Source organism: Saccopteryx bilineata, chromosome X, assembly GCF_036850765.1.
Source record: "Saccopteryx bilineata isolate mSacBil1 chromosome X, mSacBil1_pri_phased_curated, whole genome shotgun sequence".
In the NCBI taxonomy this organism is placed as follows: Eukaryota; Metazoa; Chordata; class Mammalia; order Chiroptera; family Emballonuridae; genus Saccopteryx; species Saccopteryx bilineata.
Genome location: NC_089502.1, coordinates 140,156,629 through 140,178,056, shown reverse-complemented (window position 1 = coordinate 140,178,056; position 21,428 = coordinate 140,156,629). Strand labels below are relative to the sequence as shown.

General features: G+C 41.2%; 1 protein-coding gene across 3 annotated transcripts in view; it reads right to left on the bottom strand.

Moving 5' to 3' along the window:
* The window catches only part of ARHGAP6 (Rho GTPase activating protein 6), a 460,565-nt gene that overhangs the window by 42,024 nt on the left and 397,113 nt on the right, over window positions 1-21,428 (bottom strand). For all 3 annotated transcript variants that reach the window (XM_066249698.1, XM_066249699.1, XM_066249700.1), the window contains exons 4-8: window positions 14,386-14,642; window positions 11,804-11,999; window positions 4,792-4,847; window positions 1,576-1,726; window positions 393-541 (exon numbers count right to left, since the gene is read on the bottom strand). In XM_066249698.1, the coding sequence (XP_066105795.1) occupies window positions 393-541; window positions 1,576-1,726; window positions 4,792-4,847; window positions 11,804-11,999; window positions 14,386-14,642 (809 nt within the window). The remainder of the gene's footprint in view (window positions 1-392; window positions 542-1,575; window positions 1,727-4,791; window positions 4,848-11,803; window positions 12,000-14,385; window positions 14,643-21,428) is intronic.

The following is a 21,428-nucleotide window of genomic DNA, read 5'->3' as shown; positions in this document are numbered from 1 at the left end:
GCTGCAAGTTAAAGAAGCAGATAAACTGATTACAGGGTAAGTAAGCTCCCCTCACATCGTGTACTCCATTTTTTCATGACTGTAAGCACTTTTGTAGCTCATTGTATGTCTGCTTCATGCAGGTGGAAATTTGAGGCCTTGAGGTAAAGCATCGTCATGAGAAATGACTGCCTTCTAAGAAGCATCCTTGAGACATAGGAGGTTAACAGCCTGTGCACTCTTAGGAACTGGTCCTCCAGAGAAATCCCTGCACTCATTCTTCCTACATAGACAGGTTGGCAAAGGGGGGACGGCATGTCCTCCAGGTGAAATGCTTGACCAACTTGCTGGCTTATTCTTAAATCAAGCGAAGGGAAGGGTCACCTTGTGTCCAGAAACAGAGGGGTGCCTACCTCCTGCCCGTCTTTGCTGACGTTGTCCTCGGCGTGCCTGGCCACAATAGATAGGAAGTGGAGGAGGCGGTGCAGCGTGTCGCAGTTGCAGGGAGGCAGCAGGTAGATGAGGAGCTGCAGAGTGCCCAGCTGTTCCTCTGGCTCCAGCACTGAGCAAGGCAAACACAGGTGCTCCGGGTAAGTCACACAGGGGGTCACACTACGGAGGCTCAAGGAGAGGCCCTCTCTACTTCCTTCAGGAAGGGGTCGTCAAATCCCATCTCGGTCCTTCACCCACCCTCCTACTGATTTAGCAATTTAGTAGCCAGGGTCTACGAAGGCTAGAAAGATAAATTAGGCCCAGGGAGATGTAACATCTAGAGCAGGCGTTATGATCCAGGTTAGAGAAGTCACTTTATTTCCCTCACTTTCTTCCCCCCTTCTCCTGGCATTACTCATCATTTACTTCACGTAGTACTGTCTTTTAGTTTTGCCAAATATTTACTAACAAGGACTGAAAATTGGTAAACATTTTAAAATTTGACTTTATAACGAATTTAAGGCCCTTTTCTGTTGAGCAATACCCAGGGATAGACTTTTTGTTGGCAATGATCGAGACAGAGCACAATAGTGACCTCTTTCTCTCTCATGATCTTATTTGACCTGCGCATTGGAGGAAGAAAGCTATGGGAACTGGTGCAGCTGCGGCCTGTTCTCACCTCCTCCCTCTTCCTTCCTCCTCCTTGGGCTCTGGGTCTATAGCCCTGAAGCAGCCACGCTGCTTCAGGATGGTACTGGGCTATGCCATCCTGCTTCCCCGGACTGTCACCTGTCTCCCTTTCTCACTCTGGGCATCTTTCTCATTCTTTCCTTGTACAAAAAATGCAAACTCATTTTCAGGCACAGACTCAATGTGAATTCTCCCCATTACTTCAAAGCATCAGCAATCAGCACTTTCTACTGTCCTAGGGTCATCTGAAAGCATCCCAAATTCTTCTTGGCTACTACCATTTATTCCATTGCAACTTTCTTCTTAGTAATTCTCCCCAGGGTAAATCTCAGAAAATTCCCCCAACAGCCCGCTCATTAGACCAATAAATAAGGACAAAAATGTTATTGAGAATCACATGCACAAGGTTTGGAAGAGTGAGTGGGACACCCTGGTAATCCGGGACACACTCCTGCTAAGGGCTGTATTACGCACTGAGAGTGTTGATGAAAGCTGTGTACAGCTCCCTGGTGAGAAGGGGGTCCGGCATGTCCCTCAGGAACTCCTTCAGCAGGGCAGCCACATCATGAACGCTGTGCTCTTCCTCCAGACAGACGTCAATGCCACGGTCAAACTCCTCACGTAACTGGAAAAGTAATAGTTCAAGTGGCAGTCTCATAACACCACACCTCTATGTAGGTTCAGTGCCCAGTGAAAGGAGAGCTGTGACTTGCAGCATCTGGTAGTAAGTTTAAGCAGACCCAAGGCAGAGGTGCAAACAATACGTCACCTTGATCTACAGGGTCTATGCGACCCAGCTATGAATACATTATCTGTTTATAAATGCATTATTAAATAAAAGGATCTGTGGGTTTACTGTTCCTGATGCAAGCAGAAGAGTTTGATAATGACATCCAGAAGTTGTGAGGAACAGCTAAGGGTTAGGTCAACTATAAATTGTGGGAAGGAGGAATTAACCTATTATACAGCAGTTTGGCATGTCAGCAATCCTACCAAGTTGGAATTTTTACATTTTACAGAAATACTCAACAAGAAAGCAAAGAGATCTTCCTGCAAACAATGTAATTTAAAACCCCAATGAGCCATTTGTGACTAAGTCTTGAAAAATGACAATAACTACATAAAAGCTGCCTTATATTTGTCAAAGTAGCCTTATTAACAGTTCCCATAAGGATTCCCTGCCTTAAATCATTATACTAGATTAGCATTTATAGCAGCAGGAAGACACAATAGCAAGAAGAAGGGAGTCATAACTCTGTACCCTGCTATCATTGCTGACAGCTCAACTTCTCTTATGTACTGTTTTCTGCTTTAGAAACAATTATGGGAGCTCATGAATCTATTCCATGTGATAAACTTCTGTAAGAGTCCATGCATTTGATCATTCATTCATTCATTCATCTATTTATTCAACAAAGACATGCTACACATTTCCTGTATACCAGGCCCTCAAAGTATCTTGGTGAATGAAGAGGCAAAATCTTTACCCTTCTCAATGCTCATGCTGATAGAGAAACAGGTAATAAATTGGTAATCTTATATGTTTAATTAACTGTTAAGATTGTGATAATTGTTCTGAAGAAAAACAGTAGGGTACTAAGGAAGGGATTTAAGATTAAATGGTGAGTCAGAGCATCTTTCATACTTGAAATCTAAGTCTAAATAACCACAAATTACACACACACACACACACACACACACACACGATAATATTTATCTCTTTTAGGGAGAGGAGAGAGAGAGAAAGGGAGGGAGGAGGGAGAAGCAGGAAGCAGCAACACACAGTTGCTTGTTGTATGTACCTTTACTGGGCAAGCCTGAGGTTTCAAATGGGTGACATCAGCGCTCCAGGTTAACACTTTATCCACTGTGCCACCACAGGTCAGGCACCATGAATTATATTTTTATTAGATAATCTACATGCAAAGGTTTTCCTTTGCTGGATCCAGATATAACTTAGGAGTAATTCCTGACATACCTCGCCACCTGATGCAAATGGCCCTTACTGTCCTAAATTGCTCATTGAGTCCAAGCAACTTCTCATTATTGTGCATCAGGCAGCCAGAAAGAAGGCTTCCACTAGTGCTACTCCTACTTGTGATCACTCAACAGACAGTGTTTCTTTCCTGAGCACACACACATGCAGGAAGGATGGGTCATGGAAAGAGCTTGGTCTAAAATGTGTGATCTTTAATTTAACACTGGTTAAATCATGCAATCTTGACTGACGTTTCTTAATCTCATTAATCCTCAAAAGAAGTGGAAGGAAGGGGTTACTGCCTGAGCTGGTGGGTGGAGTCAATGAGACAATGTTTGTGAGAATATTCTACAATTCTGCATAGGCCTAAGAAATGTTACTAGGCTATCTTCCTTCCTGCATGTCCTGTTGGGAAATGGAGCTCAATAGTTTCTTGTTTAACTGTGAAAAATAAAAACCAGCCCTGGCTGGTTTGCTCAGTGGTAGAGCCTCAGCACAGCATGTGGATGTCCTGGGTTCGATTCCTGATCAGGTCACAGAGGAGAAACAACCATCTGCTTCACCACTGCTCCCCTTCCTTTCTATCTCTATCTTCCCTTCCTGCAGCCATGGCTTGTTTGGAGCAAGTTGGCCCCAGGTGCTGAGGATGGCTCCATGACCTCACTTCAAGCACTAAAATAGCTCAGTTGCCGAGCAGCTGAGCAACGGCCCCAGATAGGCAGAGCATCACTGGTAGGGGGCTTGCTGGGTGGATCTCAGTCGGGTGCATGTGGAAATCTGTCTCTCTGCCTCCCTACTTCTCACTCAAGAAAAGAAATAAATAAAAACCAACCAACAAATCAAATAGAAAACACACTTCTTTTGAAAGCCCCTCTTATCTTGACAAAAATAATAGTTGAGGAGGTATTTATCTCAGTTTGTTTCAATAACATGAACAAATACCATATTTCTTTAGCTTCATCCAACTAAAATTTATTTTGAATTGGCTTCACTTTTACAATGTTGAGATCCTTATTTCTTTCTCTTGGAACCAACATAGGGAAAATAACATTTTCATTTTCTTTTAGCCAACAAATGAATTCTTTTCTCCAAGGATGGGTTGTCTATTATGAAGCCATCATGAACCCAGATACCTGCCTGATGATCAGAACCTATTCCTGAAGCTCTAATAGCAAACTTTCATTGCAAGAATGCTGCACTGTGCTTAAAGAAACTAAGGGCACAGTCCCTGCATGAAAAATAAATTGGGGATCAATGGTTCTATGGAAACTCTGTAAGAATTATTTATTTATGAGCTAGTAAAGCTAGAAACATAGCACTGTATAAATGTTTAATGGCATTATTCTTACTGCATTTTAGTAAAAATGGGTGCTATACAATTGTTCCTATTTCTTATCACTTACTGAATAGATATTCTCTGAATCTCCTGCTGTTACAGTTTCAATAAGATATTTATAAATTAGCTTTATTTTGCTGTATAGGAATGCACATCTAGACACGTTGCTTTCAAATGCTTGATCCTAACTCAATCACAACCTTTCTGAGCTTCTGAGTTGTTGCCTTTTGCCTCTTGGGACTTAATTATACTATAATTGGCAGGAAGGTACAGAAAAGATATTCAGAAATGAATCTGTATAAGCTTTAACCTGGCACGAGGTAACTCAATTGAAAGTCAAGTGAAATGTACAATATATGCTTCACTTTTCACTTACTTGTCTCACTCTCTTTTTTGAGCTTCCAACTCGGAATATCCCCACTGTTTGGAGGCCTGCAAATAAGCAAACAAAATCAACAGTCTTGTTTTATGGCTTGAAACTCTGGAGAAAATTAAAATAGAAACAGAATAGAAGGCTAGCACTGGGCTGTGACATACAGATCGCTAGTAACTTGACAGGGTTCATGAATGTTTATTTATCCTTCACTGTATTCTCCAGATACCTACAGGTTAGCACAATAAGCACCAGGATAATTTTATGTTAAACATTTCTGATAAAAAAATTTTCATGTGATACTTCCACACCTCCATAGGAGAAAAATAATGTAACACTTTCTCATTATTCAGAATAATTATGAATTTTATCTTAATTTTTAGCTCTGTCAATATTTTGATAAACCTACCTTTGCCCACCTGTTTCTATGGCGAGAGAGAATGCTAGTGCTTTTAGTCAATAGTATGCTAGAAGATATAGTATGCTAGAAGAAATAGTATGCATAAGCCAGTCAAAAATCCTTGTAAATATCATTTAAAATGTATGCAAAATACTTTATTGTACTCTTTTATGGATTCTTGCAGTATTGGCCAAGAGTTTGCCTAAAGGCTTTAATCACTGTAAAAAAAGAAATAGAAGACTGGATAAAGAAGATGTGGCACATATACACCATGGTATACTATTCAGCCATAAGAAATGATGACATCGGGTCACTTACAACAAAATGGTGAGATCTTGATAACATTATATGGAGTAAAATAAGTAAATCAGAAAAAAACAAGAACTGCAGAATTCCACACATTGGTGGGACATAAAAATGAGACTAAGAGACATTGACAAGAGTGTGGTGGTTATGGGGGTGGGGAGGGAAGGAGGGAGAGGGGGGAGGGGAGAGGGAGGGGCACAAAAAAAACTAGATAGAAGGTGACAGAGGACAATCTGACTTTGGGTGATGGGTATGCAACATAATTGAATGACAAGATAACCTGGACATATTTTCTTTGAATACATGTACCCTGATTTATTGATGTCACCCCATTAAAATTAATAAAAATTTATTTATTAAAAAATACTTTATTGTATGAAGGTTATACAACTTACTTCATATTCCTCTCTGAATGACATATAGGTCCCCTAACACACATGGCACTTGTTTTGTATTATGAATGACTCTATTATGAACAACTGTACACAGGTCTTAGTTCACATTTCTGATTTTCTTAAAATCATGCCCTGGAAGTGGGATTATATGGTCAATGCATAAAAAAAAGAGTTATCTGGCCCCAAATGTCTGTGGCATGGAGATTGAGAGATGCAGCCCTAAAAAAAATTAAATCTCTTAAAACAAATATCACTATCACACATTAGAAATTTCAACAATAGTTCCTTAATATTATTCAATTTCCAGTCAACGTTCACGTAAGTTTCACAAACTGTGATAGGTTGATGTGCCTTTTAGTTTCTTCACGCCTGTGTCTCCCTGTTGGGCTTTTGCCTCGTCATTAGTTTCAAGAAGAAACAGCACTGAGTCCCTCTGTAGCCTTCCCAACCACCTGGACTTGGACACTCATGGTGTCATTTGTATGTTCCTCTCTTTCTTTTTCCTCTGAAGACCTGGTAGCGTCGGAGTTTCCTCTGATGCAGGTTTGATTTGTGGGGCAAAAATACTTCATAACAGGCATTACATACTTTCTCCTGGGCCACAGAATGTCTGAATGGCTCCCCTCCCTGTGCAAGCCATTATGTATGGCCACTGATGCTCATCGTCTACATTTAGTCTTTCACTGGTGGCTCATTCTGTCTTTATTTGGGACAATCAGTTATGAAGTGATGCCAAAGTGAAGCTGCCCGTGGCCATTCTGCCACCAAAGAAAGAGAGCCGATCTAAGAGTAAAGTCAGCAAACAGACGCGTGTACGCGTGGCATCATCTGAACCCTGAATCCAACTGTTCCTGAAATCTACATATAGTACTCAGATTTCCAGTCTGCAGATAGGATTTCTTTGGTGGGGTACTTTGCTTTGCTTAGCCTAGTTTTATCTAGGTTCTTCTTTCTTGCCACTGAAGTTCTGACTAGCACAATCTTTTTGTCTATTTATTTTATGATCTCGGCATATGCCGTATTAAGTATAAGACTTTTGGCCCTCGCTGGTTGGCTCAGTGGTAGAGTGTCGGCCTGGCGTGCAGGAGTCCCAGGTTTGATTCCCGGCCAGGGCACACAGGAGAAGTGCCCATCTGCTTCTCCACCCCCATCCCCCCTCCTTCCTCTCTGTCTCTCTCTTCCCCTCCCGCAGCCGAGGCTCCATTGGAGCAAAGATGGCCTGGGCGCTGAGGATGGCTCTGTGGCCTCTGCCTCAGGCACTGGGATGGCTCTGGATGCAACAGAGCAATGCCCCGGAGGGGCAGAGCATCGCCCCCTGGTGGGCATGCCAGGTGGATCCCGGTCAGGCGCATGTGGGAGTCTGTCTGACTGCCTCCCCGTTTCCAGCTTCGGAAAAATGCAAAAAAAAAAAAAGAAAAGACTTTTTAATTGGTTTCCCAGGGTTTTTTAGTTAGAAACGATAACAGACACAAATATTCCATTTATCACTTCTGTATCTTATAAATGGTATCCTGAATTTGCAGAGTAATTTGAGAGAATCATGGTGAGAAGCTAATTATCTTGGTGCTTTGCTCTCTTGGGTGGGATTTTACTTTGCATTTAATTTCAAAAGATTTCTGGACCCACTTGTTCTGTCATTGCTGTGTCTGCCTCATAATTGAGTCCAACCCCCAGCCTAATTTATTGCTTCTACTGCTCTGAGAGCTTGAAAACAGGATAATCAAGCTATTAGAATCAAATCCAGAATTGTATTTGTTCATCTGCAAAATGAGCATAAGTATCCACTTCAAAAGTTAGACAATGGTTCAATCAAATAACGCATATACGCTACTCAAAATCCTATCTGTCATTGACTATTATACAAAGAGAAATATGCCCTCATTGAACGGAGTGAATCTTCTTTGTGCAAAATGGAAAATTTTAATACAATAGTAGGTCTCAGCAATTGTCCTTTTGGCCTCATTTATGTTCTTATTTTCTGATGGTTTTTAGATAGTTGAAATTACTATATAAATGATATACAAAATAAGGGCATTTTATACACAGGTGAGAGTCTTCATTCGGCTGACTCCTTCATGGGCTGTTCAGAAGTGTCCTTTCTATGATATGATTTTCTCAACTATAGTACTTATTCACTGGTAAAAATTATCATAATTTATAAAATAACTAGTCAGTGATCAATTGTTAAAATTCTTATATGTCGCAATTGATTATCTACTTTAAGTTTTAAAAATTATTTTTTTTAATTTTTTACTTTTGGGGGGTAGAGCAAATGATAGCATTCAGATAGCCAATGCTGTTCTCTGACATAAGCCTCACAGTGATTTTTCTCAAAGAGAAAATACAGTCTAGCCAAGGGGTCCCCAAACTACAGCCTGTGGGCCGCATGTGGCCCCCTGAGGCCATTTATCCAGCCCCTGCTGCACTTCTGGAAGGGGCACCTCTTTCATTGGTGGTCAGTGAGAGGAGCATAGTTCTCACTGAAATACTGGTCAGTTTGTTGATTTAAATTTACTTGTTCTTTATTTTAAATATTGTATTTGTTCCCGTTTTGTTTTTTTACTTTAAAATAAGATATGTGCAGTGTGCATAGGGATTTGTTCATAGTTTTTTTTATAGTCTGGTCCTCCAACGGTCTGAGGGACAGTGAACTGGCCCCCTGTGTAAAAAGTTTGGGGACCCCTGGTCTAGCCATTCAGGAACCTTGACTTAAGACAATAACTGAGAAAAACACGTGTACATAAAAAAAGACATAGATCTGGCAAAGAAATGTGACTTTGCTGAGTCTGTCCCAGAAATTAATGTGGTCGCCTTTCTCTCCTTTTCATCAGAAACTGAAATGAAAACTAGACCCAGAGCACCTGAACCTCAGGCTTAGGAAATTCAAGTAACAAGGGCAGGCAGGCATAATAAGCAGGAGGCCCCACCCTAAAATCGGCCTAAATCCCAGGAATAGAACAGAGTTTGACTTTCCATTATATTGTCTTTTCTAAAAATGTTGTGCTTCTGGGAAATTGAGGATGCTTAAGGAATTCTGACCTGACATTACAGAAAGCACATTTGGATGAGATGTGCTTGGGGAAGGGTGATGGACAGGAATATATATGGAGGCTAGGTAATGTCAAGACGGATTCTGGAGAGAATAAAAAGACCTTTGATAAATATTTATAAGGCTAAAGTGAATCAAACTCTTGTTACCCATTTCAAAAACTGGCACACAAAGTCTTATGAAAAAATTTTTTTTGAAGTTTTGCTTTTTTTCCCCATTGGTTTAAAGCGAACAAGATTAATAACTGTTTGATCTTGAACGTGCCTCTTCCTGTCCCACAGCCATCTGGTCTGAGCACCCGGGACTCCTGGGATAGAACTGGCTCCCCAGTTGGTCCTCTTCCCTTCAGGCCTGAAACTGCACTTGAACCATTCCAAAAAAGCAACCGAATTTCCCTGTTTTTTAATCAGCTTAAATAAAATGCTATTTTACAAATGATCGTTTACTTTCAAAAAGAAAATAAAGACATACCAAATTTTCTTTCACAAAGGCAGTTGCTCAACCAGGAGTCTTACATGATTGGAGTAGAATTTTCTTGTTTAGAAGTCTTTAAAATATTTACAGTTCACTCTCTATATACTTTCTAGGGAAAATAATAGTTATCCAAATGCCTGTTTCTCTACCTCATAATGAAACTGAGCCTGAATTTACACAGTCACAGTACTTTACTCTTTAGTTGTTAAGCTATTTTTTAAAACAATTCTGTTCAAGCAATATTTATTGAACATCTACAATGTGTTAATCATGATACTAAGTGCTGAGAATTCAAAACGACTAAGGCCATTTTCTTTTACCTCCAGTTTACCTGCCAAGAAGGGACAGATAAACGCATGTACACAGATACATATATTAAAATTTTGTATAAACAAATGAATTTCAATATGATTACATAATTAAATAATTAAGCCACTCATATTATCAAGTTATTTCATATATGAGTTGATTAACAGATTTAGATATATCCTTAATATTATTTAATGAAGTCTCTATTATATTAAGGGAAATAAATTAGAATGTTCACAGTAGTTACGTTATGTCTAAATAATAGCCTGAGAATTTTTTTTTTTGTATTTTTCTGAAGCTGGAAACGGGGAGACACAGTCAGACAGACTCCCGCATGCACCCGACCGGGATCCACCCGGCACGCCCACCAGGGGCGATGCTCTGCCCACCAGGGGCGATGCTCTGCCCACCAGGGGGCAATGCTCTGCCGCAACCAAGGAGCCATCCCCAGCGCCCGGGCCATCTTTGTTCCAATGGAGCCTCGGCTGCGGGAGGGGAAGAGAGAGACAGAGAGGAAGGAGGGGGGGGTGGAGAAGCAAATGGGTGCTTCTCCTATGTGCCCTGGCCGGGAATCGAATCCGGGTCCCCCGCATGCCAGGCCGACGCTCTACCGCTGAGCCAACCGGCCAGGGCCAAGCCTGAGAATTTTCTTTGCTTTTCTGTTCCCTTTTTTATTACAATGAGCATATTATTTTTATAGTAAAGAAGCAGTTTAAAATGCATGCTGACACTATAGCAAACAAATTTAGATTACAGAAATGGCCATTTGATGAGCCAAGTCTAAATTTTAGTAAAATTTTTAAAGAACTATACAGTATTTTTAAGTCAACATACTAAATGGCATTGAGTTGCCAAAAGGGTCAATGTAAAGAAATTTTAAGTGGACATCCTTCCACAAAAATTTAAATAGTAATATAGAAACCTGTTGTCAAAAACTGTATTTTCTATTCACTTAAAGAATGGTTTTCAGCCTGACCAGGTGGTGGCGCAGTGGATAGAGCGTCCGACTGGGATGCGGAAGGACCCAGGTTCGAGACCCCGAGCTTCGCCAGCTTGAGCGCGGGCTCATCTGGCTTGAGCAAAGAGCTCACCAGCTTGGACCCAAGGCCCCTGGCTCCAGCAGGGGGTTACTCGGTCTGCTGAAGGCCCACGGTCAAGGCACATGTGAGAAAGCAATCAATGAACAACTAAGAAGTCGCAACGCGCAACGAGAAACTGATGATTGATGCTTCTCATCTCTCTCCGTTCCTGTCTGTCCCTGTCTATCTCTGCCTCTGTTAAAAAAATAAAAAAATAAACAAAAAAAACAACAACAAAAAAGAATGGTTTTCAAATTTTTTCTTAAGAAACTGGACTTTTATTTTTTAAGGGAAGCTTTATGAGTAACTTCAATGTAGAAGAAAAGGTAAAAGTGGGTCTGATCTGTCTGAAGGGGGCTCTGGAGACAGACATAGTCAAAAGATCTTGCCCTCCCTTAAATTGCCTGGCCTCAAGGGTCACTTCTGAAAATTCTTGGGGTCTGGGAAGTATGTATGCCACCAAGTAGATTTTCTACCCAAAATCTTGGTTAGCCCAGTAATCGTTTTTTTTTTTTTTTTGTACAGAGACAGAGAGAGGAATAGATAGAGACAGACAGACAGGAATGAAGATATGAGAAGCATCAATCATCAGTTTTTCGTTGCAGCACCTTAGTTGTTCATTGATTGCTTTCTCATATGTGCCTTGACCGTGGGCCTTCAGCAGACCGAGTAATCCCTTGCTTAAGCCAGTGACCTTGGGTCCGAGCTGGTGAGCTTTGCTCAAACCAGATGAGCCTATGCTCAAGCTGGCGACCTTAGGGTCTCAAATCTGGGTTCTTTGCATCCCAGTCTGATGCTCTATCCACTGCGACACCGCCTGGTCAGGCTAGCCCAGTAATCTCTTAAGCAAACACATCTATAAACTCTCTTCACACACACAAAAAACACTTTGGCCCAGAGTTTGATCTAATGAACACAGCATTAAAGTAGATGCTTGAATAAATGAAGCTTAATTCAATGAAAGTCTTTCGTACTTGCTCAATGACCAGACAAGTGCGCTTACCATGTTTTTCAAGATGCTGACAGCAGCTGTCCACCAGTCTGGGAACCTGTCTGTAAATGGGGTTCAGGCTGAGTTTCTTATCTCTGGCTTTTTCTTTCTTGCTTGGAGCCTCCATAGGCAGGGAGAGTTGTAACGCTTCTAGCAGCCGAGAATGGTTGTCATCAAGGTCTGTGATCGAGTCCACCGACATTGCACCCTGCAAATCACATGTAGACATGAACAAAGTGCAGATGGAGAAAGTAGAAACAGCTTCCCTGCATGCCACCCAGAAATCCTTCCACCTGTAACTATTGGTCACACTTCCACTGGTATGGCTTGATTTAACTGTGCTGCTTGTATACTAAAAAAAAAAAATCTTTAGAAAAAAGTTAGTAAATCTGTATGACACAGTGTAAGGTATGGTAGTTACAGACAATATTTTCTGAATGAAAGACAAGAGATGGCAAACATATAGTTAAAAAATATATATAGTATTTTTCTGAATTGAGAAGCAGGGAGACAGAGAGACAGACTCCTGCATGCACCCAACCAGGATCCACCTGGCATGACCACCAGGGGGTGATGCTCTGCCTATCTGGAGTGTTGCTCTATTGTAACCAGAGCCATTCTAGCACCTGAGGCAGAGGCCATGGAGCCATCCTCAGTGCCCAGGCCAGCTTTGCTCCAATGGAGCCTGGGATGCAGGAGGGGAAAGAGAAAGATAGAGAGAAAGGAGAGGGGGAAGAGTAGAGAAGAATATGGGCACTTCTCCTGTGTGCCCTGGCCAGGAATCAAACCGGGACTTCCACATGCTGGGCCGACGCTCTACCGCTGAGCTAGCTGGCCAGGGCATAATTAAAATATTTTGAGCTAATCACTTTGTTGTTTGAAACAAACAAAAAAATCATATATTCAACAAATAAGGTAGTTAGAGAAGTCTTGTGAATAATAATAATAATAATACCCTCAACTATGACTCTAGGAAGATTTTGAATAGGAGGATTCCATAAAACAGTCTTAGTTTGTTTGCTTCCAGAAGCAGCAGGAAGTACTTGATTGGGAAAGTGGCCCCAGGAGAGCCCTGCAGGGGAGGGGAAAACAAGAAGGGGAAGGGGAGCAGCGAGTGGGGGAATGTCACCAAGCCTATGAGTGCTGAGGGCAGCCGGAGTCCAACTGTGTGAGGATCTCTGGGACACAGCACAGATCAAGCATCTCGGAGCTAGCCCTGCTGAGGTGGTGGGGGCTGCCGTATCTCCGCTGCAAGTCACAAGAGCCGTTGGCTAAGAGCAGCTTCTGGTAGGGGCAGGCAGGTCGTGTTAATGCCTCAGCACTTGCAGCCTGTCATCTGCATGGGTGGGCCCCGCTGGCCCTCAGATAAAGCCCTCAGCACAGAGCCGTGGCACTGGTAGGTAGAGAGAGGGCCAGCATGCTAGTAGTGGTGAAGGCTGAAGGGAAGGGAACATGGACTGACCATGTCTGCACAGCCACCCGCCCTTCGATGAAGCATGGAGGAAGAAGTTGGCTGGGTTTCCTGGGGAGTCCTGAACAGAGGAGAGGGAACTGGGGAGGCCAATTGTGTGACCCTAGATACCTAGAAAATTCTAATGTAGAGTTTTGTTGTTATTACCATATATGGGTTTATGCAGACAGTCTGAGAGACAATGACATGACTCAAAGAACAATTCCATCATGCAAATTCAAATGTCCAATACTGTTGTCATTTCCTCATCCTTAAAAATAACAAACCTTGAAAAACAGAAGCTGCTCAAGTACCCCCTATCTTGGAGAGGCCCTGAACGCTGGCGGTTTACTGAGAAATAAGAATTTCAAGTGACAAGTATGCAGGGCTTTAACTAGTGCAGTAGTCAATGGCTGGAGGTGACAGGGATTTGGGGCCTCCAGGTGAGAAAAAAAAGGAGAAAAGTCCTTCCAGTAACCTAGGGAGTTTCAGAGATGTTCAGCAAGTGACTCAGCCAATCACCAACCAGTTATCCTGAAAACTCAACACTCTTGGATTGAAATGTGAAATTTAAAATGTCAAATAATAGTGAAGAACCTAGAAATAGTATTCACTTAAAAAATGGTACCATACCAGTATTGATTATACATACATACATATACATATACACACATGTACTTCTATGGTTAAGAAAAAAAAGTTCCTTTGATAAGGAAAAATCTCATTGTTTATGAAGACCAGCAGCAATTCACTGGGCCAGGCATGGCTCTCAGTTGGAGATGAAGAGATTACCAAACACATCTATCCCTGCCCTCAAGCCTCAGAGTCTCATGTCTGGGTCCCCTAATACAACAGAAGATTGCCATAGACCAGGATCAATGTCGATGTAAAACGTTCAGGATATCATGGGGCATACGGGTTACCATGGAGGGCACCCAATGGCTTTGAGAGGGATCAGGGAAAGGCTTTGAGGGTGTCCCACATACCATATAGCCAGTGTAATTTCTCCAGGAATGAAGTTGTTGGCAGATACCTGGACACAAATGACATCTCCAGCTTGCACATGAGCAAAGGCTCAAAAAATAACCTTATACATCTTTAGTTGTCCTAGCATTGGCATCAGAGAAAATACTGGCCAACTCACCCTCCTCCTGACCCGTGGAGCTGGTTCGGGGGTGTTCGGGGATGTGGACTCATTTGGTGTCTCCGAGGTGGAGCTGAGAGATGAGTTACTGCTCGATAGTTCTTTGTTCTGTCTTTTATTTCCAAATGGGAGGAGAGAAGCAACGAAATCCGACGCATCCCTTTGCTCATCCTTCTGTGAGTCCTGCTTGAGTTTATAGGCCCGGTCATTCGCAATGACTTGGGATAGAGGCATTCCAAATGCCTGCGGGATGAATTCTGGAATCAGAAAACAAACACTCATTTTCAGAGGAAGACTGAACCAGTGAAGACTCTTACTCATGTTTCAGACCTCAGGGAAGACAGGTTCAAATGACTGCTCTTGGAAGAACTGATTGCTCAGTCCAAGATATGAAGATGACTTTTGTGTGTATCAGAGTGGCCAAGGATGCCACTTCGATAAAGAAAGATAGTATGTATGAAGAATATTGGTTTTAGAATCTTAGCCTCTAGTTTTTCTCCCCATATTTCAAGTATATTTTAAAAGAAATAACCTTGTAGAGAAATGTGATGTTTTTGATAGAGTGTATATAATACTTTATCCTCAGAAGTACACAGTTTTACAAACTGTTCACCTTCAAATTATGTCTCAAGAACCCCCAAAGCTTACAAGGCATGGCAAGACTGTGCATTAATACATTATACATTCATTCTATTGAATACCTATTCCATGCCACGTTAGACTACACAATGGGGCGTACAAAGCTTATGAAATGTAGGTTGAAGGTTCTGAGAGAGGGGTGGAGGGGTGCAGCGAGATTATGTAAGTAAATCCACTAGTGTCTAGTGTATGCTAGCATACAGAGCTGCATGAAGCGAAGACTGAATTTCAGTGAAGTAGAGAGACTCTGAGGTTCCCAGTGAAAGAGCCAGCACACGAAATGATAATCTGGGAGATGGAGGAGCAATCTGGGAAGATGTCTGCTCTTTCCTCATTGTGTTGCCTGCCCCCACGTGCTGTTTTCTGTCGGCCAGGCTGGGGCTGTCCTCTCATGATCTGCACTCTAGCCATTCTGCCGGCCACATGTGCAAGCAGTCTCTCAGCATTAAATATACAGTGAAGGCTCAGGCCACAATTTGTTCAATCCTTTAGCAGGAGCAATTGTGGGGAAGGAGCACGATGCAGAAGTCTACGGCTTTATTTGGAGTTGTACATGCAATTGCATTCTGGACCTCTGTAACAATTTGTATACACTTGCATTGTAAGCACGTCAAATCTTAGCACCACGCATTTTATTGGAAACATTTTCGATTCATGCTGAAAGGCATTAAAAATCAAATTAAATTATTCCTTTTAGACTCAATATTCAGTCTCCTAACAGCAGCAAATTTGAGTCTAGCCTCTCCATTATTTTTATAACCCCTATGAATAAAACCAGAATGACCAAGCGAAAACATTTCTAAAGTTTGTTCTTTGAAGAATAAAACTATCATTAGGTCAGGTAGAAAGAGGCTTTCAGAGGTTTTCTTCTTTGATCCAAGGCAACATTTCTATCATCACTGAGCTAATGGCCCAGTATACATTAAAAGCACAAATAGCACTGGAAAAGTTTGCACCTCCGTTTCCAGCAAAAGCATGCATTTCATTTGGAAGTGGGAAATGAAGACTTCAGCATTTGGGGATTTCCAAGGGATGCTTACTCTTCTCTACAACAAACTAGGTAGTATAGAATAATACAAAAAAAGTAATTTAGGAATTTGTTTTGAGTGATCAGTGTGGACAGGGTAGCAAGATCCGATATTCACTACTGATAAGAGACCTCTACTACTAGCAACATTAGACACCAAAGGGGATCAAACCAGACCACCTGCTGTGCACCATGGGATTTATTATGCAAATTAACACTCTCTTGTCTATGTGAATAACCGACTAGTTGTCACAATGGTTTGGAGAGGTCTAGAAGCATGTGGATGACAAGATGGACAGCTACAAAGAATATATAAAAGCTGTTAGGGGATAATAACCACAAAAGGACACTGATATACATATCAAGTGACATGTGTCTGCTCACGTAGGCATGCTTGTAGCAAAATTTAATATGAGATGGGGACTACTGATTTCTCTCCCAGCCATGTTTTTTATGAAAGGAAAACCAACAAGTCTTACTGAGAGATTTTTAATATCACTGGAGGGAAAAAGGAGCTAAAATAGGTTTCCTTTGGAATCTATCATTTTTAATATCTGAAAGTATATTACTCTACTTGTAAATTGGAATAATTGAATACAAATTAAACAGCTGGAATATCTCCCTAAACATATTCACTCCCTAAAGAGTGAAGTTATTCTCCCTAAATTTTTATTTCCTTTATTCTTGTTCAAGAGGTGTACCCACTTATAACAGACTTCTACTTCTAATAGGTTTTCTTTCTTGCCTCAGATTATTCTTTCAGTCATAGGGTTCCGATATAGTCTCTTTAGGTTCTTGTTGCTTCTCCTGAGGGCTCTTACAAGCTTCAGAAAGGAGACCTCTTTACGGCTCTAAACTTTTGTTGCAGTGTCTAGTTTCTGTAAAATTCTAGTCGGGATTCCTTGAATATTATTGCTTCTTATAATATGGCTACTGTGAAATAAAGAATTCATCACAGGTATCCTGAGCAAAACCCTTCTTCGTGTGTAAATACAATGTTGAGCACCCACGCTTTTCTGTGGGTCCAAAGCTCTTCTGTTAGAGGAGAAAAAGGAACCTAGAGACTCTGAGATGACACCAGCGAATAAAGCTGACAATATGGTCTTAATACCCTAAGGACATTACCCCAGACCCAATATTCAGGGGCTAGGGACAATGTGTATCATGTTCTTATCTATGGTATAAGTTCACCAAGGAGACTGCTTCTCCTGCTGTTCTCATTAGTTGTGACTGTCTACTTTCCCTACCCAGGAACTGTGGGCTCAGAGGGTGGCATGCCACCCTCTTGACTCCCTCCTGCAACTTCCAGATCATCCCCCTCCCTCCCTGTGGCAGAAACGTGCTATTGCAAGGTTCCCCCTGTCACCTGTTCACTGCTATCTTCTATTGTCACTGACTGTGACTCATGGCTGTCACCAATCTACCATCATCCTAGATGACTTGGATGTCTACTTATATGACCCAGCTGATTCCCTGTCCTCACATCTCTGTGACCTTCCCCACCCCTCTTACTTTCTCCGGCATGCCGCCTTTCCATCCTCTCCCTCCCCCGCATCCTGGACCTCATCCTCAGCGCTGGTGCTTCCCCCTCTTAAATCAGGCTTCCTCCCTCCAGTCTTTTGTCAGCCCATCCCAAGTTCATGTTTTACACTGCAGTGTCGCACTCTGTTTAAACACACCATTAAGCCACCCCCTCCTCTCTATACTTTGCTGGGGCCTCAACACTCTCAGCATATGGACCAAAAGCTGTGTGGTGGCCCACACAGTCTCGTGGGGCAGTCCCTTCCTCCTCTTCCCGGAATCACATTGCTGCTGTTTCTGAAGTCTCCAGTGAGAGCAGTCAATAACAGCGTTCAATGCATTTTTCTTTCAGAGTTCCTACATAGTGATAACCGATACTTGAGTTTTCTAGTGCTATTTAATGATGCAAAATAAGTTGTAACAATTATTCCTATATAGTGCTACATCACAGCTCACATATAGTAACCTACCCAGACAGTCAAGAACAATAAAATATGGCGTGTACAATTTCAGCATAAAGAAAGGTGCCAGATATGAACAATCCCCAGATTTTATATTGATAAATATATGGCAAGATCTGAAAACATCCTGTGGGGAGCGGACACAGCTCCCAGACTTAAGCCATAATAAAACCCATTCCCCTGGTGCTCTTATTAGGAACTACAGTAACTGGAACAAACTAGTCATCTTTAAACCTTTATTCCCAAAGTGATTCCTTTTTGATACAAAGCAAGAAATTATCTAAAGTTCTAAATGTTCAAAAAATGTTTTTTGTTTGCCACGTAATTTTACTAAGAGAAATTAAGGGCTTGGAACTATTCTGTATGAATATGTTTTCTGAACCAGCATCAATCTTAAGTTAGTTTCCATATGGAAAGCAAAAGTTATATGGGCACTGCTTAAGGGGCAGGAGGGAGGCAGGAGTGTCACATGATCTACTTTATAGTATGTCAAGCAATTAAATAAAATACAGGACATGATTCATTCTGACTGAATCAATTAATATGGTGGTGTGCCAAACATTTAATGAATCACTCTTTATTGGGAAAGCAATTCAATTCTAATAAGCTGCTCGTATTTATTTTTAGATGATCTAACCCAAGAGGTCATTTAGAGTTTCCTGTTTTCCTTATTTTACTCTTGGATCCAAATGATTATCCTTTTTCACATGTGCAGCTGTTTTGAACCAAAATGCGAATATTCAAATGGAAGAAAATAATGTGACCCACTTTGCAAGACCTGCATGCTGCCTCCTAACACTCTGGTTCCCAGGACATCCTTAGGATGGATGTGTTGACATGGACAGAACTTTATGTTTAGAAAAAATGCCAAGAATGAAGCTTTGGTCAAGCCTAGGACAACATCTTTCTAAATATCACAGCTATTTAAAAACAGAAAAGAAAAACATCTTTATTTATTTATTTATTTATTTATTTATTCATTTACTTACTTACTTACTTATTTTTGCTGTGAAACCTGATATTTCTCCCCTCAGGTGGGCAATATGTCTTTCCTTCAGAATCACAAAGACCTGTTTCTTCCCCCAGCCAGCTCCTTGTTCAACCCAACAGAACACGGCCAAGTTTTCACTGAGCCCATATAACACACACAAAGGTACAACAGCCCAGTGCATATAGGTAGATTTCTTCCCCTGGTTTGTCCTTCCCTCGTCACCCATGGCCTTGCTTCCGGCTGTTGTGATATAAGCAAGCATATATACATCTCTCTCTGTTGTGAGAACTCGAACATCTGCCACAAAAATACTCACTTTGCTTACCTAGCCCGAATGGACACTTCAGAAGAATCACCTAAAGTCTACATTATGAGTAATCAAATCCCAGTATCAATATCATCATCCTAGCAGAAACCAACTTTAAAGATTACACATTAGTAATAGTCTGAATGATCCCTTTAATGTACTCCATAAACAGTGAGAACTACCCTAATCTAGCAAGGTAAAGGTGGTCTGTGGCAGGAAGAGAATGAATAAAACTAGTTTGCAAAAGCTATCCTGGTTATTAATATTCATTGAAAAGTCAGGACAAGAACCAATTAAATAAAATATAATTTCTCAGACAATGATAGGTAGCTGGACAAGAGTTAACACCCTTCATCTTCATTACTCCTGCAGCAGGGCCCACTGAGACAGCATATGCCCTGCTAGGTTTACTGGTACATACAGACCCAAGTTCTCATCCTACAAGTTGTACATTAGTAGTCTGTAATTACTCATTACAGACCAATGAAATCAGACTTTCTCAGGCATGGGATTAGACATCGAAAGTGTTAAAGATTCCACAGATTATTCTATTGTGCAGTCAGGGAGAGAAAATCACAGACATTTTTCACTTCCTTTACTGCAGTTTGAGGTAAACATTTGAAATGTATGAATATATTTAGGTTGGGGGAAGTGCTACTGGCATCTATCTAGTGACTAGAGGTCAGGGATGCTGCTAAACACCTTACATGATGTACAGGACAGCTCCCACCACAAAAATTTTATCCAGTCCAAAATGTCCCAAGATTGAGCAATCATGCTCAATGGGAAATAAAACATTGGCTTTCCATTCTTTAAAATTCTTTATTTCTTTTTATTCTGAAGAACCAAATGTCATGATTCTCTAGGCATGATTTAAGACAGGGGTAGTCAACCTTTTTATACCTACCGCTCACTTTTGTATCTCTGTTAGTAGTAAAATTTTCTAACTGCCCACCAGTTCCACAGTAAATGGTGATTTATAAAGTAAGGAAGTAACTTTACTTTATAAAATTTATAAAGCAGAATTACAGAAAGTTAAAGCATATAATAATAATTACTTACCAAGTACTTTATGTCAGATTTTCGCTAAGTTTGGCAGAATAAATCTTTATAACAACAACTTACTATAGTGAAATCTATCCTTTTATTTATACTTTGGTTGCTCCGCTACCGCTCACCATGAAAGCTGGAATGCCTACTAGTGGGTGGTAGGGACCAGGTTGACTATCACTGATTTAAGAAATGGGAGAGGAGTCTGGGGTCAATGACAGGGACTACGTCTTATCCAATACTGATCAGAATGCATTTACCTTCATACCTTCAGTTTTATTGCCTTCCATTACTCTTCAAGTGGAAACTCAATAGTTATATAAAAGAACTCCCATGTGAGGCATATGGCTCTCCTTACTCACTCATTTACTATGGCACAGAAGGTAAAAATACATTCATATGATCACACTATTCAGCCCTTATTTCATATGGGACCACAGAACCAAACCACAAAGAAGTTCTACTGTGCTAATGGGGGCCAGGTGACCCTTGTGTGGGCTCAATGAATATTAGTTTGAAACAGTGCACATCAAGTGGTTTATGAGGACCCTAACACATAAATTCAGATGTATTTTCTTTTTTTGGGGGGGTAGTTGCATAGTATTTCATAGGATAGCTATATCTCATGATTTAATTAACCATTCCCCATCTGATGGGTATTTGGGTTGTTTCTAATTTTTCACTATAATAAGTAAAGGGAACACAAAAGAGTATAAAGAGAGTCAATAATTCCCAAATCACATAGGGCAAAGAATAGCATGGTGTGATCTAACATAAGAACGTTGAGAATGGCTCGTCTTCAGTAACCCATAAGGATGACACTGCTTCCTTCTGGTAGTCATGGCAGGAGAATCCAAACTCTTTCTCATTCAACTAGCCATGCCTAAATATCTGCATTTTCCAGGCAGCTGGTTAGTGTTAGAGATACTATCCATGGCCACTCAACCCAGGTTCTCTCTATGCATAGCTGATGGGCCAGAATAATAATTGGAACCATGAACTTGGCTGAAGTCACACTTTGCTCAAACCAGTTGAACTCATCAATTC